The 22,955-nt window shown below is 33.7% G+C and overlaps 1 protein-coding gene across 1 annotated transcript; it reads left to right on the top strand.

Annotated features, from left to right (window-relative positions):
• The first annotated feature begins 1,303 nt into the window (after positions 1 to 1,303).
• Positions 1,304 to 21,334, top strand: LOC150109964 (monocarboxylate transporter 12-like). Its single transcript, XM_090400539.1, has 4 exons — positions 1,304 to 1,424; positions 1,631 to 1,774; positions 17,352 to 18,356; positions 21,094 to 21,334. Exons 1-4 carry the CDS (start codon positions 1,304 to 1,306, stop codon positions 21,234 to 21,236), a joined length of 1,413 nt encoding a protein of 470 aa, XP_090256665.1. The 3' UTR covers positions 21,237 to 21,334.
• Positions 21,335 to 22,955: the final 1,621 nt, after the last annotated feature.

Raw genomic sequence — 22,955 nt, 5'->3', positions numbered from 1 at the left:
TAAAAATTTGTTTATTATCTTCAGTCATTTCCTACTACTTGTTTACCAACTTGCTTAGGAATGAAAATCTTAGTTTAAAATAATACTTGATATAAGTTTTGTTTGAATGATGTTATAATATTGGAAAATTATTACGCATAATTTGACACATGTAATGTCAATTATACGAAAGTTGTATACATATTTTTCACTTCTTTTTAACTGTTATATATTTTTCAACTTTTTTTTTAAACCCATTAATTGTTTGACAAATATAAAATGAAACTAATTTTATAAATAAAAAATAAGTTAGTTTATATATCTTTTAAAATAAAATATAAAATTTAACATTTGCCTTTAACAATCTTATTTAAAATATAATTTTCATCGTCTTAAATGCCTAAAATATCAATTGCACAAATCGCAGTGAAGCATGAGAACTACCTGTGTATATGTGTGTGTGAGTGAGTGAGTGTGTGTGTGTGTGTGTATTGAGATGGGGTCAAGTCAGTGGTGTAGTTAGATCTTTTGACGCTCGGGGCGATCCCTGAGTTTGCTGCCCTTCTCAATACCCAGAAAATACTACGAAAAAAAAGTCAAAACGACGTACAGGGAAATAAATTAAAACGATATGTTTATTTTTGAAGTAAAACTTTAATTTCAACATTCTAAAATGTTATTTTTCTTGCTTTTCTGATAGCAAAATCGTCGATGACATTGCCGAAGTCTATTTCATAGTAATGTCGGTAATTCTTAATCAATTTAATTTAGAAAAACACCTCTCACAGCAACACTTACAGCAATTGTGAGGAAACTTCGCTGTAGTATTACAATAAGTGGAACTGAGTTCTCGAGACTGTATTTTAGAATTAACTGCAAAATTCAAAAATGTTCAAACAAAGTGTCGCCCGTGGCAGACCGACCCCCCACCACCACTTCCAGCTATGCCTCTGGGTCAACTCACGTAGTTTATACAAGGATTTACGAAGGCAGGATGTTATCTGTGTTCCTGTGAAAAAGATATGGGGGATTATATGATATATTATTTAACTATTATTGTAAAAGATACCTTGAAATAAATTTATAACGCCAGACAAACTAAATATTGCATCATTTCAGATGTAGTGGCTGGGATTAAAAAACCAACTCATTCTTTCGTTACTGCTGCCATTCGTTCTCAGACCATCTGGGTGTGAAGAAGTATCTCGCTCTTTCTTTCACTATTTCTCTCTCTATGGGTCAAGGAAAGGCAAAAAAAATTCAAGGTCCTGATCAAGCATGGAGCTGGGTGATTGCACTTTCTTGCTGGGTGACAATCTTCATAATGTCTGGGATAGCTCGGATAGGGGCTCTTCTATATGTGGAGTTTATACAAATATATGGTGTAACAAGGGAAGAAGCTACGCTGCCTTTCACTGTTCGAGCAACGATAAGAAATTTGATTGGTATATTAACGAAAAATTAAATTTTTATCTTTTTTAAAGTAATTTGTAATACTTGCTAATGTTAATTTTTTGTTTATATATAATTTTCTTACATATAATAAAATATATAAAATCATATAAAATTATATAAAATATATTACAAAATATATAACGTTTCATATAATAATTATATGAAATTTCTACATAATATTAGTTATTTTTCGCAGGTCCTTTGGTTGGAATTTTGGGACACCGCTATGGAGTTCGTAAAACTACCATAATCGGAGGTGTAATTGCCACTGTTGGAGCAGGACTTAGTTACTTCGCACCAAATATTACGTGGGTTATCGTTCTCTGGGGTGGCGTGCATGGTGAGTAGATTTTTATAAGGTTCAATGTAAGTAAAAACTATTGAATATTTATGAAACACAATTTGAAGTAATTTGGGTAGGACAGGGTCGCGTATTTAAATAATGAATAACTGTGAAAAAAAACAATTTTTTTTATTTTATCAAATAAGTGAAAATAAAATTTTCTTTTTCTTCGGAATTTTTTAGAATTTGTTTTTGCATAATTTATGCATAATTTGCACTTAAGCTAACTGCGTATTTAATTGCTATCGAAATTTACTACGCATAAAACTTGTATGCCTATAAAGATCTGCATGCAAATACATTATTTCAAACTGTGTTGTTACACAGCGGGACCGAAAAAGGCATTCACAGTATATGGGCATTTCTACGCTCGTCTTTTACAAGGTCTCAAAGCTTTTTCTAATTTGCATCTTGGGTGTAAAGTGAAAATTTATTCAGAGAATATATTATGATTTTAAACAGAATGTATTCTCTGAACATATTATAATATATTCTATTATATATTATACTTATTCCAGCATGAGGAATTTTGCACCTCACATTAGGGCACGAACGTTTTTTATATTCTCCTCCCCAAAACTTTTTCTTGCCCTAATATGCATTTCAAAATTCCTGATGCTGAAATACGTTTCATAATAAATAACCTTCAGTGACGTTTTTGCAGGAAAAAAAAAAAAACACGGCTGCATTGATTATAAATGGTTATTTTTGAAAACCTGTGCATATTTATTCGTGGAATGAATATTTTGAAACTCAAATATATATTCAATGAAATGCATTTGGGGCGCTTAAGAATCAGAGCTATATAATTGCGAGGAGACCTCCACGTAGCCTTTTAAGGAATGACGAGAACCGAACCCGGGCTTCCGACGTAATTTCCCATCATTGCCTTCTCGTGGTACATTCCGTTAGGTAACTACTTGGATAACAAACAGACGTGAATGAGCTGGAACCAGGGTAAATAGCCAAAAATTCAGCAAGTGGAAAAAATCCCGGAACACATCCCAACTCAACAGCAACAGCGTGCAAAATTGGTACTATCAACATAAGATGCCTCAACTTGGAAAGAAATGGAACTAGCAGAAGAATTGGATAAGTACCAGATCGACATAATACGTGTGACTGAAACAAAGAAGAGAGACTCAAGTGAGGTCTTTTTTTAAGCAACAAATACAGAATGTTATTATATTGAAGCAATAACAATCAGAGACAAGAATGAGTAGCTAGAGTATTCAACAATAAAACGAGGGTTATCTTCTTGAATGGCAGGCCATATCAGGTAGATTTATGTGGGACGATAGAAGGTCCTACTCTTGGACCTTCAATGGTCCCACAGAATGTCTTACCAAGGAAGAAATAAAGGAATGTTTTGAGGCATTAGAGAAGGCAGCTGACACAGAACATTTTCTGTGTACACAATAAAAAAGGAAAGCTAGTCCTTGTTGGAGATCTGAATAGCAGAACTGGAAATGTTTATCAGTCATATAATGGGAAAATTTGAAGAAAATAGTAAACAAGCTAATAATAATGGTACATACATACATACAGGATTTATATTCAGGATATGGCCTGGTTATAAAAAAATCATGTTACCACACAAAACTGTGCACAAATTCACATTGAGAAAAGATGCGAGAAAAAAGAAAAGTCTAATTGTCTATGTTTTTTGTTGATAGCGATGTTTTCCTACTGATTCAGGACACCAAAATATAGAGATAATTTGAAATTGGAAGTAATCCCTATTTATTTTTGAGCAGAATAAAATTGAATTTCATATTGAAAAGAAGGGTATGTTATAAAGTTAAAACGAATTAAAGTTGAGAAGCTTTCTAAGGTGAACTGCAGACTCAAATACACAAATATCGTTGAAGAAAAAATGAGGGTTTGAAAACTAGAACCAAACCTCGAAGATTCAGTGGCAAATTTTGGAAGAAATATTGATTGATTCAATCAGAGAGGCATGTGATAAGGTTGTCTGTAATGATAGAAAAAAATCCGAACGCCATGGTAAACTCAGAATGTTAAAGATGCAGTCAAAGAAAAGAAGAAAAGACACGTAAGGTACCTAACAAATAAGTCAGCTAGTACTGTTAGAGAATGCATAGAAAAAAGTGAAGCACTGTCTAAAACTAGTCAAAGAAAACTCATGGGAAAACTTTGATAATAACATTAAAAATAAATATCAGTAAGGAGGGAAAATGTTCTGGAGTATTGAAAAAGCTTAGAAATGGAGGAAGAAGTACCGTAAAAGGAAAGAAAGATGACAAAGTGAACATGAAAACTGAATATAAAGATATTCTAGATGTTTTGAGTAATTAATTGAACGACTGCTAAAAGAAACAGATAGTGTCAGCATGATTATAGAAAATTCCCAATAAGAATGCAGTCAGAAATAGATATCAAAATTGAGAGCAAAACTATTAAAAACTTAATAGTTTTTATTAGCTCTGTTGACAGATTCCTGGATGCTAACAATGTCAAGTTCTTTCCTAATATTCTCGTTTTTAATATGATATTGCCATTGATGTCATCTGTTCACGCCCATAATCTTTCTCAGAATTCCCATATAAGAGATCTCCAGTCTTTGATTAAGTGTTTTATTTCTAACTCAGCTCTCAGATCGAGAAATTAAAATTAGTTTCAACACTGTTTTGTATAAATCTAATTTAGTATTTGGTATTTTCTTTCTCATTCCATATAAATTTATTCAGCTGACTTCCTACCATACCAGCTTTACAAAATGTGTTGTCTATTTGCTATCTTCATTACAAACTATGCCTACGAAGTTGATATGTTTTACTAGTTCTACCAATTTAATGTTTCTGCCAATTTTCATTGTCTTTGCTTTTTTTATTACTAATTTTCATGGCAAATCTATTACAACAGCTATTCAATTTAGTTAGGAAATTTTGCAGACTTGCACTGGATTTATTTAAAAGTAGAATATCATCCGCCTAAAGTAAAGAACTTAGGTTAGCATCTCCAATTTTGAGATCAGATTTAACATCGCTCACCTTTTTAATATTTTCCACATAGATAATGAATAATAGTGGAGATAATATGCACTCTTTCCACACAAATGGCAGAGAGAGAAGGAAAGAACGTCCGTTCCAATTGCTGCCTTACAACTTAAATAAAGGCTATACATTGCTTGATATAATGTCCTATTTAAATCATATAACTGTAGTATTTTAGCTTTCCCCTTAGCACCTTGTCACATCTGCCTTTTTCACATCTACGAAATAAAAATCCTTCTTATATTTTAAAAATTTCTCAACTCTTTGTGTTGTAATGAATCTGATCCTGACAATCTCTCTCTTTGGCCTGAATCCAGCTTGTTCTTCAGCAAGCTTCCCTTCCAGAATTTTTCTTACAATTTCTCACGTATACTTGCATAAATTGCACCTGGAATATTCCGTATGGAAACACATCTCTGTCTTTCTCACATTTAGTTTTATTTCCATTTGTGTTTATGGGTACTATGAGAGCTCTACTCCAATCATCGGTAATTCGTCCTTCTGTCCTGGCCTTCTGAACTATGCAGTGCAGACACTGCAAAACTTTTATATCTCCATGCTTGAGCATTTCTCGTAGAATTTCATCTACTTCCCTTCCATACATTTATTCAATTTAATATTCAATAAATCTTGTTATCTATTACTATTTTAGTTCTTGCTGGATCTTGTCCTTTAAAGGTCATAGTTTTTGATTTTTCTGTTGATATTATCATACCATAATCTTTGGCTATCTCATTTAGTTCTCAAATAGCTTTCTATAAGTTATCTTCAGAATTTGTAATTATTATTTGATCGTCGGTAAAAAGGAGAGTGTTTAAGTTCACTGTCGGAGAAAGTTTAATTCCTTGATGTAAATTTTTATTCCATTTCATTATTATTTCATTTAAGTAGATATTAAAAAGTGTTGCTGAGATGGGACATCCCTGTCGGACCCCTTGGCTTATTTCTCTCGTATATGATAGCTAGTGATTTAATCTTATTTTTTGTTTAATTATTTTCATATACACTTGTCATAGCTTTTAGGATATTATTTCGTATTTGTCTTTCATTTAATGTCTTTCATTTCATATGGAAAAGATTATATCTTTTTCATATGAAAATGAAAAAGATATAAACGTAAAAATTTCAAAATATTTAAAAATAACAGGTGTAATTAACTCTATATTTAAACCAAATACCTAGTTCAAAAACAAATCAGACTAAAAGTATACAATAATTAGCCCTGCCAGTCTTAATGTATAGAAGCGAAACCTGGACAATAAAACAAAAAGACAATCAACGATTAATAATAGCAGGAATGAAGTTTATGAGAAAAACTGCAAAGTATACCCTATTTGATCACAAAAGAAACGAATAAATTATGAAAGACTTACACTAAGAATCAGTAATAGAAAAAATTAAAAAATATAAAGATAAATGGATGGAACACGTTCAAAGAATGAAAACAGAAAGATTACCAAAACAAGCCATAAAGTACAAGCCATTAGGAAAAAGAAAACCAGGACGTCCTCTTAAACGATTCAACGATGACTTCTAAGGCCGGAATAGGCCATGCTAGGCCTAAATTCTTGATACGCATGATGAATGGCTTGTACTTTATGGCTTGTTTTGGTAATCTTTCTGTTTTCATTCTTTGAACGTGTTCCATCCATTTATCTTTATATTTTTTAATTTTTTCTATTACTGATTCTTAGTGTAAGTCTTTCATAATTTTTTCGTTTCTTTTGTGATCAAATAGGGTATACTTTGCAGTTTTTCTCATAAACTTCATTCCTACTGTTATTAATCGTTGATTGTCTTTTTGTTTTATTGTCCAGATTTCGCTTCTATACATTAAGACTGGTAGGGCTAATGTATTGTATACTTTTAGTCTGATTTGTTTTTGAACTAGGTATTTGGTTTAAATATAGAGTTAATTACACCTGTTATTTTTAAATATTTTGAAATTTTTACGTTTATATCTTTTTCATTTTCATATGAAAAAGATATAATCTTTTCCATATGAAATGAAAGAAATATTCAAAATACTAATGTTTGAAAGAATAGGAAAGATAAGCCATATTTTTCTCAATATTTTATAAAACGTATTTTAGGAATATACTGATATTGGATTTATTTCCATCTCAGTATATTCCTAAAATACGTTTTATAAAATATTGAGAAAAATATGGCTTATCTTTCCTATTGTTTCAAACATTAGTATTTTGATTATTGATGATATTAAATTGCTATCTCTTTAACAAATCGTTAAATAGATTGAGTTTGTTATTCTAAGGGGAAATGAAATCCTAATGATCTCCCGTCTTCGTTGTCATCTTTTTCCAAAGAATAGAGTTCCATATTAATTCTTGTAGATACTGGAGGAATTTTATTAAGATTATTATTATTATTACACCGTCACGTTCAAGTGGAATACAGAAATGTAATAACCAGTGGAGTTAGCTTCTTCTGATTCACTAGGATAATATGTTTTCATTTTTGATTGGGTAGCCACAGTACTCTACATTTATTACACTTGATATATTAACGTGGTAAAGCGATTATTGCTTTCTGTAGAAGTGACAGGTTGCGAGCCTTGTAATTGTATGGTTGCCTTTTGCCACAGTCCACATTTTAAGAATGAAACATGAAGCACTCCACAACAAACAAACGAACAGAAAAATAATAATAACACATTTTGTAAATTGAAGAACTTCATCCGAAGTCGAAATACATTGCTTAATCTGGGCTTTGTTAATCTCGCCTCTTCTCTGTCCTTAGGTATGAGAAAGATGAATTTGATAAGCTTGGCATATATTGCTCTTGATTTGGCTTGTAGTAATTTCTCCATGTTAAAATATTCTGGTAAACACCGGTATCCCTATTCTTTTCTAAGAACACTCTAGACTAGGCCTGCACAACATACGGTCCGCGGGCCACATGCGGCCCGCAATGCTATTTATTTTGGCTCGTCTGCCTAATTGAATTATTTAGTCATATGAGGGAATATGAAATTAGACGATTTGATTTAAATTTTACTAAGACTCTATGTTTACGTTCATACGATTAATGTCACAATTATGTTTCTTTCAACTTGACAATACATTGCATTTGGAGTTATTCCCACTGTCTTATTTAATAAAATATTTTTACAATCGCTTCGAGGTTTTGTTAGCGCTAGTGTCTCTGCAAAGAAATTCAAAGTTACATCTCCGCGATAACGACTTGATGTCCACGAACGAGAACGAATCGTATTACACAAAGTTGGCAGTGCCTTGACTGGCTTTGGCAGTGTAGTGGTTGGTTGTAGCTGGAGCAGTACATTACATAACTGTTATCATAACCTGCATTATCGTCGTCATTAGTTTTTTGTAATTAATACTGTCAATCTCGACACAATGAGCTTAAGTAAAAAGCGTAAAATAGATTCGGAACATCAAGCATTTAACCCTGAGTGGACAAACAATTTTTTTACGTTGTTTAAGAACAAAATAGTATACATTGTTTGCCCGGAATCTATCGCTGTGCCAAAAGAGTACAATCTGAGACGTCATTTTGAATCGAAACATCCCAACCTTGGCAAGCTGGATGAAAGTGAAAAGCAAATAAAAGCAGCAAAGTTATTGAAAGATCTTAGCGGTGAGCAACAACTCTTTAAAAAAGTGACATCTACAAATCAAGTTGCCACAAAGGTAAGCTTAAAAATATCAGAAGAAATAGTTTGTGCTGGAAAATCATTTACTGAGGAAGAGTTGATAAAAAAAGTGTCTGATGATTACCGTTTTTGAATTGTGTCCTGATTAGAAAAATAATTTTGAAAATATCAGTTTGTCCCGTATGACTGTTCAGCGCAGGGTGGCTGATATTACCGAGGATCTTGAAGATAACCTGCAAAAATCGGCTAGTGAATTTGTCGATTATTCGCTTGCTATGGATGAAAGTACTGACGTGAAAGATACTGCACAGCTTTTAATATATGTAAGAGGCGTTAATAAGAATTTTGAGGTGACAGAGGAGCTTGCTGGTTTGTGTTCAATGAAAGGAAAGGAGATCGTAGAAAATGTAAAGATGTATGTAACCAAAAAAATATCCTTAAAGTTCAAGAATTTAGTCGCAGTTTGCATTGATGGTGCCCCATTCATGTTTGTGGAAAAAATGTTGGTGCTGTAGCATTTATTGAACAGTATACAGGTAAACCATCGACAAAATTTCACTGCCCAATTCATCAGCAGGTGTTATGTTCAAAGGTTTTGAAGTTTGATCATGTGATTAAAGTAATATTTGCTCTAGTCAACTATATTCGAGCTCGGGATTTGAAACAGAATGTGTCAGGCGTTTATAGAAGAAAATAATGCCGAGTACGGGAACCTACCATACCACACTGATGTACGTTGGTTGAGCCGCGGAAAAGTTTTGTCACACTTTTTGGAATCTCAAGAAGATATGGAAAAATTCCCAGAAATAATGGATGAAGAATGGAATCAAGATTTATTTTTCTTGTGTGACATTTTGGGTCATTTAAATGACCTTACCTTACAGCTTCAAGGAAAAAATAAATTTATTTTTCAGTTACCGTCTCTTATAGGGCATTCAAAATGAAATTAATTTTGTTTGAAAATCAACTTGCTAAGGGAGATATGTCACATTTCTTAACTAATCGACAGAATATTCCATTAGAATATCATTCAATGGTGGACGGAAAATAAACGAAGCACATATCAATTCTAAGTGAGGAGTTTCAGAAAAGAATGCCATTGAGTAATGAAGAAGTCCGCATAAAAGTGATTGAGGATCCATTTTCTGCTGAAGCAGGAAATCTACCTGTCGAACTCAGGATGGATGTTATTGAGATCCAGTGTTCTGAAAACTATCCGGTCAAGCATAGGGAGAGCACTTTACAAGAGTTTTATTCTATTTTGGATCAGGATAAATTTAAACGTTTGTTGGATACTGCATACCAGGCATTTTGTATGTTTGGGAGCACACACACTTGTGAACAAAAATTTTCCGTCATGAACTTGAACAAAACCAAACAGCGTTCATCTTTAAGTGATATCAATTTAGAGGCCACATTAAAACGGCCACTTCATAACATGATATCAAACTTTGATAAAATAGTGGCTACAAAGAAATGCAATATGTCACACTGCGATTCAGTCACTGATATTTCAGTGACTGAATTATTAGTAAACTATGTGTTTACTAATAATTTACTATTATTAGTAAACACATAGTTTACAAAGTTTACTATTATTAGTAAACTTTGTGTTTATGTTTAAGTGGTTTTTATTGAGATATTTTGCACCTATATCTGTTTGTAAATAATTTGATTATAATTTTAATTGTAACTCTCTAAAACGTTTAAATATGCATATTAATGAGTATTTACTGTAGACCTACTAACAAATTTACTTAAGTTTAGCTGCAGTGGACTAGTCTAAGATTCAAGGTTCGAAGTGATCTGGCACTTGGTCAGATGGTCCAAGTTGGGTTTGGCCCTCAAAGACAATCAAGTTGTGCAGGCCTTCTCTGGACGATCGTTTTTCAGTCGCATGGTGAGATTTCATGAATTTGTTAGGAAGACATTTTGTAGAAAGGCAATTTCTTATCTGTGATATGACTTTATATGTGATTTTCCGCCCATTATGGCTCTGCTTATCAGTGTTTTCAGGTATATGTTTATTAGGCCTGGTTCTACAGCTTTTACTTCACGGAACAGTATTGTGTGGTGGTGGTGGTGGGGGGTTGGATTGTAACCCCAATGTTGTATAGGCTGCAAATATGATTTTCATCCACCCATTGTTCATGATGTTGGATATTCTGTACTACTAAATCTGGAGGCTAGATAAATATTGTAAACCCTGCTTTCTCTCTCTCACAGAACGTTGTCACCTGCGTATTATTTTCTGGAAATTGCTTCACACAATTCCTTCCATTGATCTTCATATAAGTACGGAGCTTTAATTTTAATTCTTAACAGTGACAAGTAATTTTTTTTCTCGATATTCCCTGGTGTTTTAAGTTTCTTCTTCTATTTAGCAATAAACATACAATGAGATTTTGCCAGCTTTCGCAATGAACAGGGAGTTTCTTTGTCGGGCTCTCTCTTGAGAGAGAGAGAGAGAGATTTTAACATCGCGTTCTCATTCGCTGTTTTACTGGGTTTTTTAACCTCGCTTTAAATTGGATTTCTTTGTAAATCCTTTTTTAATTGCTAATTGTTTAAAGGATAACCAAAAAAAAAAGAAAAAAAAAACAAAGAACGAAAGAGAAAAAAACCATAATTATACTTCATATAACTAAGGTATCACACATCACTTCCTTTTATTTCCTTTCTTTTCCCTGATTTTTGAATCGTCTTCTTTTGATTAGGACCAGACTTTAAATCACCGATTAATATCACTATTTCAGACCACTCTGCCCCTGAGAGTAAGTTCAACGATTACGAGCTTAAAAGTACTTATTTCTGAATTAACAGATTTCATGGTGTTAACCATCGTTGAATTTCCTTTGTCATCACCGTATTTTGACCTACTATTAATTTATATATTAACAGTAGTTTCTTCTTTTCATATTTCTGTCCCAGCAAACAAGATTATATAGAGTTATTACTTTTTTTATCAACGTTCGCTGCGCAAAGCGAATCCATTGATGACTTTCCACTTTGCTTGGAACATTTCCATTTAGACGTTGATAAGAAAGCCATGATATTTTTACAAATAGTCATAGAATTGAACTTTTTTTTATTTTATTTTAAATTCAAGGATAACGTTAGCACACAGGTCGCCATATTGCCATTATCACAGGACAACATGGACACCTATATATGCAATAACTGTTATGTAATATACAACTAGTTGAAGCTGTAAATTCCGTAACGGCTGATATAAGAAGATAAATCTGAATTCATTTTATATTCCTATAAAATTAGTTCTTGATTGTGGGTATTTTACCCTCTCTTTGTGAGCATTTTGTGATGTATCAGCTTTCTCTTGCGATGAAGGATTTAGATTTTCCTATTCAAGAGTGGATATAGCTGTGCTACGGTCTGATTGGCTTTAGTGGAGATACTATTTATGTGTGCATTGAAGATATCTGATGGATGCTGAGTTATGCCAAGGGATGATTTTTTAAACATTTGTATAGTTGTGTTCGATTCTGCTTTACGTCTGGTGAATAGTACGGCGGCGCTTTTCCTTGGGTTGATTGAGATACTCCATTTGCTGTACGAATTCTCTAATTTGTTGATTGCTATCTGCAGCTTGTTTATGGGCAGTTGTGATCTTAGGGAATCTGCCTATGATGATCTTGTCATCAGTATAGAGGGCGATAATGGATAGGGAAAACTTGGGGAGATCTGCATGTATACGGAGAAGAGTAAGGAGATAGAAGAGAGCCTTGAGGGACTCCATCCGTGATTTTTATTTCAGCGGATCTGATTCCATTTATTTTTATCCTAAGTTTTCGGTTGTTCAGATATGATTTGTTGAGTAGAATTAGTGGTAATGGGATTCCTACTTGGTGTAGCTTGAAAATTAGTCCATAATGACAAATTCTGTCGAATGTTTGAGTTATGTCCAGGAAGACTGTGCCAGAGTGTTGATGCCATTCGTATCCTTGAGTGATGTATTCAGTGACTCTGTATATTTGGAGAGTTGTAGAATGCTGTTTCCTAAAGCTGAACTGCTCGTCTTGTATGACGTGGTTGTTTTCTGGTGCCTCTTGAATCCGTGTAAGTATAGCGCGTTCGACTATCTTGCCTACACATGATTGTAGGGTGATGAGTCGATGGTTCTGTGGAAATTGTGTATTTTTTACTGGTTTTGGAATTAGGAAGACACCTGTAAGTTATCACTGTTCTGGAAAGTAATTTAGCCGTGGGATGTCATTGGTAATGCCCACTAGATGCATAATACTTTTACGTGGGAGCAGCTTGAGCGTCTTGTTCGTGATTCCATCTGGACCCGGTGCCTTTTTCTTATTTAATTTTCTTATACTTTGGTATATTTTGGTTGGGCATATGGGTTTTGTTGGATTGGGATGTGGCGTTCTGAGTTATTTTAGGCACTTGGATGTGGATTTTTTCTTTTGAGGTTTAAGTCTACTAGGGCATAATTGCAACAGCATTATCTTTCTAAGCTATCTGCGAATGCTTCTACTTTTTCTTCATCTTTATAGGCTATTCCACATTTACCTTGGATTGGAGGAAGTGGGTGTGTGTGTGTTTTGAGCGAAACGATCTCATAATTTTCCATAATGATAGATCTTCTGTGTTTAGGTGATGTATCGTGTTGATCCAAAGTTGGTTTCGGTGATATTTTATTGCATACCGAACCTGGTTCGTTGCTTTGTTAACTGCCTGTTTATCTGGAGGGGATCCAATGTTCTATAATATTGTCTTCGTAACATGTGTGTATCTCGGATAGATGTAGTATATTTTCTGGGCGTCTATTTGGCGGTGCACGTGTGGTATACTTGTTACCTGTGATATTGCTGTTAATATTTGTTTTTCAAAGGTTTTTCAAAGCCTTTTCTAATTCTTCAGTGGGTATTTTTATGTACGACTGGGCCAAGGTATTCCCGGAAGGCTGGAGTCGTTTCCAATTAATGAAGTCGTGGTGTTTATATCTTGTTATTTATATCTTGTACGGTGCCTACTTACAATATTATGGGTTGTGATCAGAACTCAAGTTGTTAATTGCTTGTATTTGATATCCGTGCGCTATGTTTTTTTAGTATTAATATATGGAGTACATCAGGACGGCCAGTTACTCCCTAGTGTGCTGTTACTGGGTTCTACAGGAATAGAAATACATATGGAAAAAAAAACACAAGCAGTATCATGATATTCGCGAGGGTTCCAGGCTGCGAAGATCATGATACTGCTCGTGTTTTCCATATAAGTTATATTTCTATTCCTGTAGTTTCCATGTGTTCTCTTTGAAGCGCGGCTATTGTGTTATGTTTATGCTTCTTTTGATAAAGATGGCGGTGCCTCCTCCACTTGCGTAGGTTCTATCAGTGTGGTATGTACGAAGGTGGTCTGAAATCTTCTCGGCCTCGACCATAGATTGCAACACTATCGGTCCGATTTTTTTTTCTAAGTTGGTACATCTATCGTAAGCATCCATGTGGAATTGCAAGTCATTCTACCAAGGTAGTTTGTTTTACACAGTTGTCTTAAGCAAGTGTTGTCTGCATCCCTTGAAATGTATAAAATTGAGTATCTTGCGGTTATAAAATTCTTTGTAAAAGAAAGTTTAACGCCAAAATAAATTCATTCGAAGTTCATAAAAGTTTAGGGGCGCTCTTCTCCCTCGTTTTCGACAATTAAGAAATGAGCTGGCTGCCGAGTTTAAACATGACCGTACCAGCCTTGAAGATGATCCACGTGAAGGACTTCCAAAAAGTGTAACAACACCAGAAATCATTGATAAAGTACACGATATGGAATTGAATGACCAACGAGTCAAAGTGCTTGAAATTGCTGAGACTATAGGCATTTCAAAAGAACGTGTAGGATATATTTTGCACGAAGAATTACAAATGAAAAAGCTTTGCGCAAGATGGTACCGCGCTTGCTCGCAGCGGATCAAATTCTCACGCGCATGAAAATCTCTGAACAGTGCTTAGAGTGTTTTAACAAGAATAAAACTGGTTTTATGCGTCGATTTATTACTACGGAATGGGAAATGGATTCACCATTACACACCGAATCCAAACAGTAGTCAAAAAAGTGGTCAGAAGCTGGTTGTTCAGCGCCAAAGAAAACAAAGTCGGTTCCATCAACATGAAAGATCATGACATCGGTGTTTTGCGATGCTAAAGGCATTTTGTTCATTAATTATCTTGAAAAGGGTAAAATAATAACCGGGTAATATTATTCTGATCTTTTAACCAGAGTACAGGGAAAAATTCGTGAGAGGAGCCGTTTTGCAGAAGAAAGACCCGGTTTGCGGAAGAAAAAAATCATCTTTCATCAGGACAATGCACCTTCCTACAAAGGGGTTTTGGCAATGGAAAAATTAAGAGATGTGCACTATGAATTGTTATTGTTGGAACCTCCACTCTATTAATTTGGCTCCCTCTGACTTCTATCTCTTCCCAAAACTAAACTTCTTTCGATGAAAAACGATGGTCAGCGTTTGGTCTTCGAAAGAATTTTAGATCTTACTGAGTACCACTACAGGAAGGTTAATTGCGCTGGAGCACCGCTCGAATAAATGTATTAGTCTTAAGGGAGATTATGTAGATAATTAAAAATAATTTCGAAATTATAAATTCGTTTTTTCATTGTAATGCCGAGAAATTTTCATACCACACTCGCAGTATAGTTTTAAAATCTGATGTTTTCACTAGGACATGGGTCTGTTTCGTTTATGAGAATGATGTCTGCTTAGGTTTCTACTGCAAATTTTTCCTGTAATTCTTGTGTTTTGTTGTGTAGTACGTTGGCATTCCAGCTGACAATTTGTAGCAAAGTGGGGTTTTGTTTTGGACTTATCCATTAAATGTTTCGGAGAACAGCGACTATGTGGGTCTTATGATGATATCCTTGGCTTCTTGAGTTGGATTGGTTTGCGAGAGTTCAGCGAGCATTTCTCGTATGCAGCATGTTGTGTTGTGGCGCTTAGGTTTGCTGTGAGTGATTTATTCTTGACTTTGGGTCTTTTAAGTAGGTTGGTCTTGCTACCTCAGCGTACGTCTTTCCGCTCGTAGTGGAGACTATGGTTTGTCGGGAGGACCTGCGTTCTTGTAGAAGGTCTGTTTGTTTGGAGTTGTGTCTTCCGGTTTTGGGGAAATGCTGTGCAGCCCCTGCAATTGGCGGGATGTGGACCTCCGAAGTTGGCACATTTTGCTGGTTAGAAGCGTGGTTTCTGGCATTCTCTTGATGCATGTTTTCCTCCACATTTAACGCAGCGGAATTCATCATTGCAGCATCGTTGTGCGTGACCAAACTTTTGGCATCTGTGACATTGAGTTGTTGTTGATTTATGCTTTAATGCTTCTACTTTTATAACTAGATCACAGATGGTCTGAAGGTTGTAGATGTGTTTTTGTTCTTTACTAATTTTAAAATTAGGGAATAGGGTGTTTTATCAGCTCTGTGCATTCAACTGAGTTTAAATGGACCAAATCCCTTAAATTGGAGGTCTGCTGTGACTCCTTCTATCTGTGTTGTTTCTGTCACTCCCTTTAACACTACTTTTAGGTTTTTCTCACTAGTGAGTGTAAATGTGTGGTATGATAGGTTGTTGTTGTCTAGGAATTTCACTATTTTCCTATACGTATTCCTTCTTCTGTATTAGCAGCTTTCGTGAAGGTCATGTCGATGAATTTTTGTGAGGCTGCGAAGGATGTCGAGTGCTCTTTGCTCTTTGAGATGACTAGGGATATCCTTTCTTTGAGTTCATTGTCTGTTTCAATATCCTTTATTTTGGGTGCATCTGTAGTGGTGAAGAATTTCCTCCTTTTTTTTTGATTATTTGGAATTCTGTGTGTTTCCATGTCTGATTGATGCTTCTTGGGATGTAGCGTCTTCCATATTTGGGGAGTGTTCTAAGTCTGGTTGTGGCTGCGTTTTGTTTTCATCGCTTAAGTCATCCATTTGTCTTCTGTGACTGCTGTGTGTATCTGGGGGGTGGGGGGTATGTTCCAAAAAGTTTTACTTTCCCCAGCCAGTTGTCACTTAGTAGTTTTCCTAGCCTTAGGATTTTTTGGTATACCTCTTCATATTTTGTTTCATTTAGAGGTTTTAATAATTAATTGATTGATGATATAATACTAGTCTATTCAGAATTGAAAAGTCTTATTGTAGATTACTTGTAGACTTCCCTGCTGTCTGTTTTTGCACACATTGGGTCCTTTCTTGGTTCTGTGATATATAGCATCAATCTAAAAATATTGAGTTTTTTTATCTGTCAAGTTGATGATCCCGAACTTCTCTGTTTTTGCTGAACAATGAGACCCGAAAAACGGAGCTGCCCTTTTAAGTCTTATATATATATCACTCCATCAGTCATGATTCATGAACACTAAAAACCTCATAATTCCAGAATACCTAATACAAAAAGTTATAATCATTACAGTTCAAAGTTATTAAAATAGTGAGATCTAAACGATAGATCATTACTTGTTCTGTCTTTGTTATCATTTAGTTGTAATATTATGATTAAAAATAATCAAAAACGTCTATATAACTTTAACAATTTTAGAAAAAATATCTTGAAATTTATAAGTATTTTGTAATAAGAATAAAATATTTTAAACTATAAAATTAATTATATCGTTTATTTTTAAATTTTTAAGGAAAAATTAAAATAGGTTTTATTATTAAAAGAAGTGAGAATGAAGTGACGTCATCACTTAATTCTCAGTTCAAATTATAAATTCAGAGAAAATATTCATCTTATTATAAGAGATACAGAGAAAAATATAATCACCAATATGATTTCTATTATAAATGAAGAGAAAATCGTCGTCAATATTATTATTCTATTATTATTATTTTAGATGATTTTTGCTTTCTTTTCCTTTCAAGTAAAATATTTATTGCCCCTACCTTATGTTTTCTTTAGGTGTGGGATTTGGACTCGGAGACACTCTGTACCAAGTGTCTTTAAATCAGTATTTCGTTCGTTACCGAGTAACAGCTGTAGGCATCGCCATGTCAGGTGGTTGTATTGGATCGATTATTTTGCCAATTTTAATCGAATACACACTTCGCCAGTATGGTCTTCGAGGTACGTATTTAATTCTTGCTGGAATCGTAATGAACGTGATCCCATTCGCAATTTTTCTCCGTCGACCTTCTTGGATTAAAAAAGAAGGAAGGAATCAAAAGATTCCCAGCAACAAAAACAACGTCGGTGAATCCTTAAATCAAGGGAAAGTTGAAGGCAAACAGGAAATCACTCTTTGCGTCAACAGTTTGAAATATCCAGAAATTAAAACAGAACTGAATGGAGACATGCAAATAATTGCAAAGAAAAATAACTATAATACGACGGACTATTTGCCAATCAAAGTAAATGTTATAGAAGTAAATTGCACAGAGAGTTCTTCAGGAGTGATTTGCACACAAAAGAAAAATATTTCAGTATTCCAACATATTATCCATATTTTGAAAATAATGATCGATCCAATGTTTTGCTTAATCAGCATTTCTGTGGCAGCTGATATTTTTGTATTCATACCCACTATGACGGTCATTGTAGATTTCCTATTGGACAGAGGAGTGGAGTTAAGTAAAGGGAAATTTATTCTATCGGTGCTTGCTGTGGGCGATATTATAGGAAGACTTTGCTTTGGATGGATCACAGACAGAGAAATAATTTCAAAGAAACTCTTTATAACCATCAACTTAATTGGTATGGGCGTAGTCGTCGTTTTATATCCTTTATCGAGCGATTTTAACACTCTGTTAGGACTATCAGTGGCATATGGAATTACTTCGGGATGTGTGGTCATCATGTTTCCGCCTTTGATTGGACAATATATTAAGCAAGATCAGCAAGCACTTGCCATGGGCTCAATGGCTTTTTTATCCGGAATTATAGGCTTTTCTTTTCCTCCAATGATTGGTAAGTTCGTTTTTATGTACATTATTAGTTTAATAAAGAAATATATTTTTATTTAAAATGTAAAATAGTTTAAATGTAATCGTTTATTTTGTTAGTTACTTATCTGATTATTATTATTATTATTATTATTATTATTATTATTATTATTTATTCTATTGGAACACGAAATTCACAAAAAGAATAAAATAATTAATTAATTTAAATAAAAATAAAAAAAAATTCAGAAAACGAACTATTTTTGAATGCTTTCTAGAAATATATTAATTCTATTTTTTAAATAAATAATTGAAAAAATAACAATTTAGTTTTCATTTCAAGCAGCAGTACTGGTCCCATCCCGTTTGAAGTTAAAAATTTTTCCCTCGCGTCATCATCAATTGTCTTCTTATTGCAGAATTTCTTTGAGATAATTTCTTCAACACTCTTACTAATATCTCATTCACAGGTCTTAAAAATGTAACGTATAATAAAAGTTATATTTTATGAAAATTAAATTAATAAAAGTTAATAAAAGCCTTTCCCTATGTTTTTTTCTCTAAGTTCTCATCGTTTCAGAATATGGTCGTATATTTCGCATTTATCTAATAAAAAGCCTAAAGTCCCATTTACAAAGAGATTGTGATTAATGATGGCGCTACTTATATTCCTGGAATCCTCTTCCTCGTATGATATCATAAACGAATTATCGGGTTTTACCAAGTCAGAGATTTTTTCCCAATGATTCCCATTATACAGGCGTTCAGTTTATTCTGAAGCAAGTTCGCTGTTTAAATTATTCACGTGCTGCAACCGTGGAATTGAGTTACCATCTTTTGAAGGCATTTGCTGTGATCTTCTTATTACGCAGTCGTGAAACGAGTCACATTCGCAAACTGGTGATTAGAATCACATTTCCCCTCCCCTCCCCTCCCAAACGCACACCGAAAAAAATAAGATCCACTTAATTGATTCGTTGAAATTGTTCAAACCAGAGGTAAAGAGATACTCTTTATTCTCCTCAGAGTAGCTGAAGCTATCCATTCACGAACGCATGACTCGACCTCTATCTCGTGCCGAAAATGAATTCTTGTATGAAATTAAAAATGTTTCAGAATGAGCTCGTAAGTAGAGTTTTGATATTTGATGTATTAATAACAACTAAGGCTATTAATTAACAGCAACTAAAGAAAATGAGAATTACTATGGAAAAATCTTTTGTAAATAAATTTGAATTTAAAATTAAACTGAATCCTAGTTTAATAGTTAATCATGGCATCATTCCTAAATAGGAAGTTACGTGTAAGATTACTATTAACATTTAAGAAACTTTTGTACAGCACATAAAGCCCGTTATGTAAAGCTTTTTTTGGCATCACCACGAATGCCAGAAAAGTATTGTAAGGTACGGTGAATTCGAGATGTGTACAGGACTATCAGAAAGGCCAGAAGTGGAAAATAACTTCATAGGAAAAAGGGAAAGTTTCATGGAGGGTGAGGAAGATAAAAGTGTGTATTTGTACCTAAAAAGATGATGATGATCTCTCGCTCACTCTCATCCAAAAAGATAAGAGAGAGAGAGAGAGAGAGAGAGATGTTATTATCGAAGCTACGAGTAGATGCAGTATGATCTTATATTGCAAGCAAAAAGACAGAACTGTATTTGGTACCTCTGAATCTGACAGGATTGCCATGGCCCCATTGAAGAACAATATCACATTCTTAGAAGACTGTGATATTCTATACATAAATGACCTTACTGAAGAATAATCCTACTATGCTTACTTGTGCTAGTGATAGCACGCTCCGTTCTTTTGACCCATTTGATAAATGTCGCAGTGCACAATCATCACTCATTCAAAGCTTTAAGATCATCTACAACCAATGACTTAAATATTGATATCTATACTTCTCTTTGGTGGGATGAATTAACCCAGTCATCGTCTTATTGAAGACCAGCATAGATGTGAATTGGAAGTCACTGTTTGTAAATGGTCTTAAATTTCTTTTTTTCTTTTCTTTTTTGCATTGCGGGATTTACCAAATAGGTAAAAAGAAACGGATATTGATAAGCTCTAATATAAAGATTATTCGCCTTCTAAAGAATGTGATAATTATTAAACTTATTGATTGATTCTCTTTCTTCAACATGCGTTGAGTACTTTCTAAGTCTATCTTCTCACACTCTTCTCTTATTATCGTTTTTCCTCGAAAGATCTTGGAGGCAGTCGATCTTAGCAACTTTCTTGATATGATCCAACTTATCCTGGTCGGCCCCTTTTCCATTTCATGGTTTATCGTCCCTGTAGGGCGATTGAAGGTGATCTCTGTACTCTCTATTAAACATATGTACTAAATTAAATGGACGTTCAATATTCCATCGCAGAATGCGTTTGTAACAAGGTACGATATGAACTATTTCCCGAATGGAGTCTTTCACTATTCTTTCCAGCAGCTCCATAGAAGTGATGGAAAGAATAGTGAAACCACTAATTTAGTTAATGATTTTAACTTATTTCGAAGTGTTATCATAATATCATTAGTGCATCCAGTTTGTGTTGGAATGTTACAAGGAGTAGACTAAATGGCCACACAATCACACCCCTCGAGCTTAAATTGACTTTAGAATACCACGTTAGTAATTCACAATCCGTAAACCACAGATGACTCTATTTTCCCAATGTAGCCGATCACTAATTTTTATTACAGTCAAGTGATATTTAAAACGACCGATTAAATTATTATTTCTTCTTATTTACAGGTCATTTCAGAGACCGTGAGGGATCTTATGATGGTCTTTTTGTGATCATGGGAGGAGTATCTATTTTCTGTGGATTTCTTTGGTTCCTAGAACCTCTCTTTCTTAAACTTCAGAAGAAAGTGGATGTCTTTGTGGGTAATTAAACTTGAACTTAAGATGATGTTGAAGTTAGCTTTATCAGTTACTTGGAGATGGCAAATGAGAACATAAGAATTATTTTGAATTAAAAGGAAAACATGTTTACGAAAATGAAGACATCGATCCTCCTACTCTGACAGTGTGCTCTGCGGACACTAATAAAAGCAAGGAAGAAAGAATTCTATTCACTAATGTACCATAATATTAACATAAAATAACATACTCTAATATACTGTAATGTTCATTTACTGTGGACAGGGCTTCTGGTGAATACTTGGAGTGTACCTTTGCTGATTTTTTTAAAGAAAGACGTGATAAATATTTTAAGCATTATGTTTTTACACATATTGAAGAGCTCCCAGTGAACGCTTGGCATTGCCTGAAAGAGGCTACATAATAATAATAATAAATGAGATTTCGGATGTTTGGTATCGAAAGTAATGTGCCCGTTGAACACCGATATTGGTTCGTTTCATTTTTGTCAAGTGGCAAGCCATCTTCATCATTTGTAAGAATGAGCTTTTGTAAAAGAGAATTCGTCCTCTTTATTTATATACGATGCATATATATATATATATATATAATTATTTATTTATTTATTATTTATCATGTGAGAGAGAGAGAGAGAGAGAGAGAGACAGAACATCGAAATAAATAGGTTTGTTTTTATCTTAAACGTGTTTGCTCTTTAAAATATTATTATAATAAATCACCGCCTGAAGCACATTCAAATATAGAAGCCCATTTAAGAAATTTAAATCCCGAATTAATACTAAAAAGCCATGTTTCCTATACTGCTCGAGTTTACTTTCACATATTTTCATGTAATACGTTTCGTGAATAATACTTATTATTATAACTCATCGGAATGTGAAAATTTTTATTAATGCAGCAAAAGGTGTGATTTAATAATTTGCGATCCAAACATGCGTCCAATCGCAAATGATTACATAATTTTATTTTCGGAACCTGTTTATGTCGCAACACTAAATATAATAGCATCAACAACCAACGGCAAGAAAGTTTGAATGCACTTCATAATTTCAGTATCAAGTTCGAATTTCGTATCTGATGACATTTCTATGGTTTCATATAATAATAACAAGAATAATATAAACCTTATTTTTCGTTGAAATCATTATTTTCAATTACATCATCTTTAGATACACTACACCTGGAAATAATGAATTTAACGAAAGAATAAGAGCCAAATATTCTAGTCATTACGAAAGTAATCACAAAGCTTTATTTTTTTATTTTTTAATAATTTTTGAATTATCTAATTTACTTTAATTATGAACCGTTTTAAGTGATATCAAATAAAATTTCTTTATGGCTGACCATTTCCTTAAGATTCTAATTTATACATTCTGATATTCTAATTCACACACACACACACACACACACACACACACACACACACACACACACACACACACACACACACACACACACACACACACACACACACACACACACACACACACACACACACACACACACAGTATAATGTAATATAATGTACCGTAAAATCATATTATATAAAATATAAGATAATCGTTTACCAATTAATAATTGATAAAATGTTGCTGTGTAATTAAGCAATAAATAAATATTCAGAATACATTATTCAATAACGTATTAATAAACAAATAAATATACTGACATTCGTACTCGTACATTCTCTGTAAAAAAATGAATTCATAATTAAGTCCATAAAGACT

This window comes from Typopeltis vanoorti, chromosome 1 (genome assembly GCF_054136105.1).
Source record: "Typopeltis vanoorti isolate ZY-2024b chromosome 1, IOZ_Tvanoo_1.0, whole genome shotgun sequence".
Lineage (NCBI taxonomy): Eukaryota > Metazoa > Arthropoda > Arachnida > Uropygi > Thelyphonidae > Typopeltis > Typopeltis vanoorti.
The sequence above is the reverse complement of the archived record's forward strand: the minus strand, read 5'-3'. Positions and strand labels throughout refer to the sequence as shown.

Excerpts from the sequence above, each read along its gene's own strand:
- LOC150109964 (XM_090400539.1), top strand. The coding sequence starts at position 1,304 with ATGTCTGGGATAGCTCGGATAGGGGCTCTTCTATATGTGGAGTTTATA. Across the intron at positions 1,775-17,351 it reads TCTCTGGGGTGGCGTGCATG|GTGTGGGATTTGGACTCGGA; the intron begins GTGAGTAGATTT and ends TGTTTTCTTTAG. Across the intron at positions 18,357-21,093 it reads TTCTTTTCCTCCAATGATTG|GTCATTTCAGAGACCGTGAG; the intron begins GTAAGTTCGTTT and ends TCTTATTTACAG.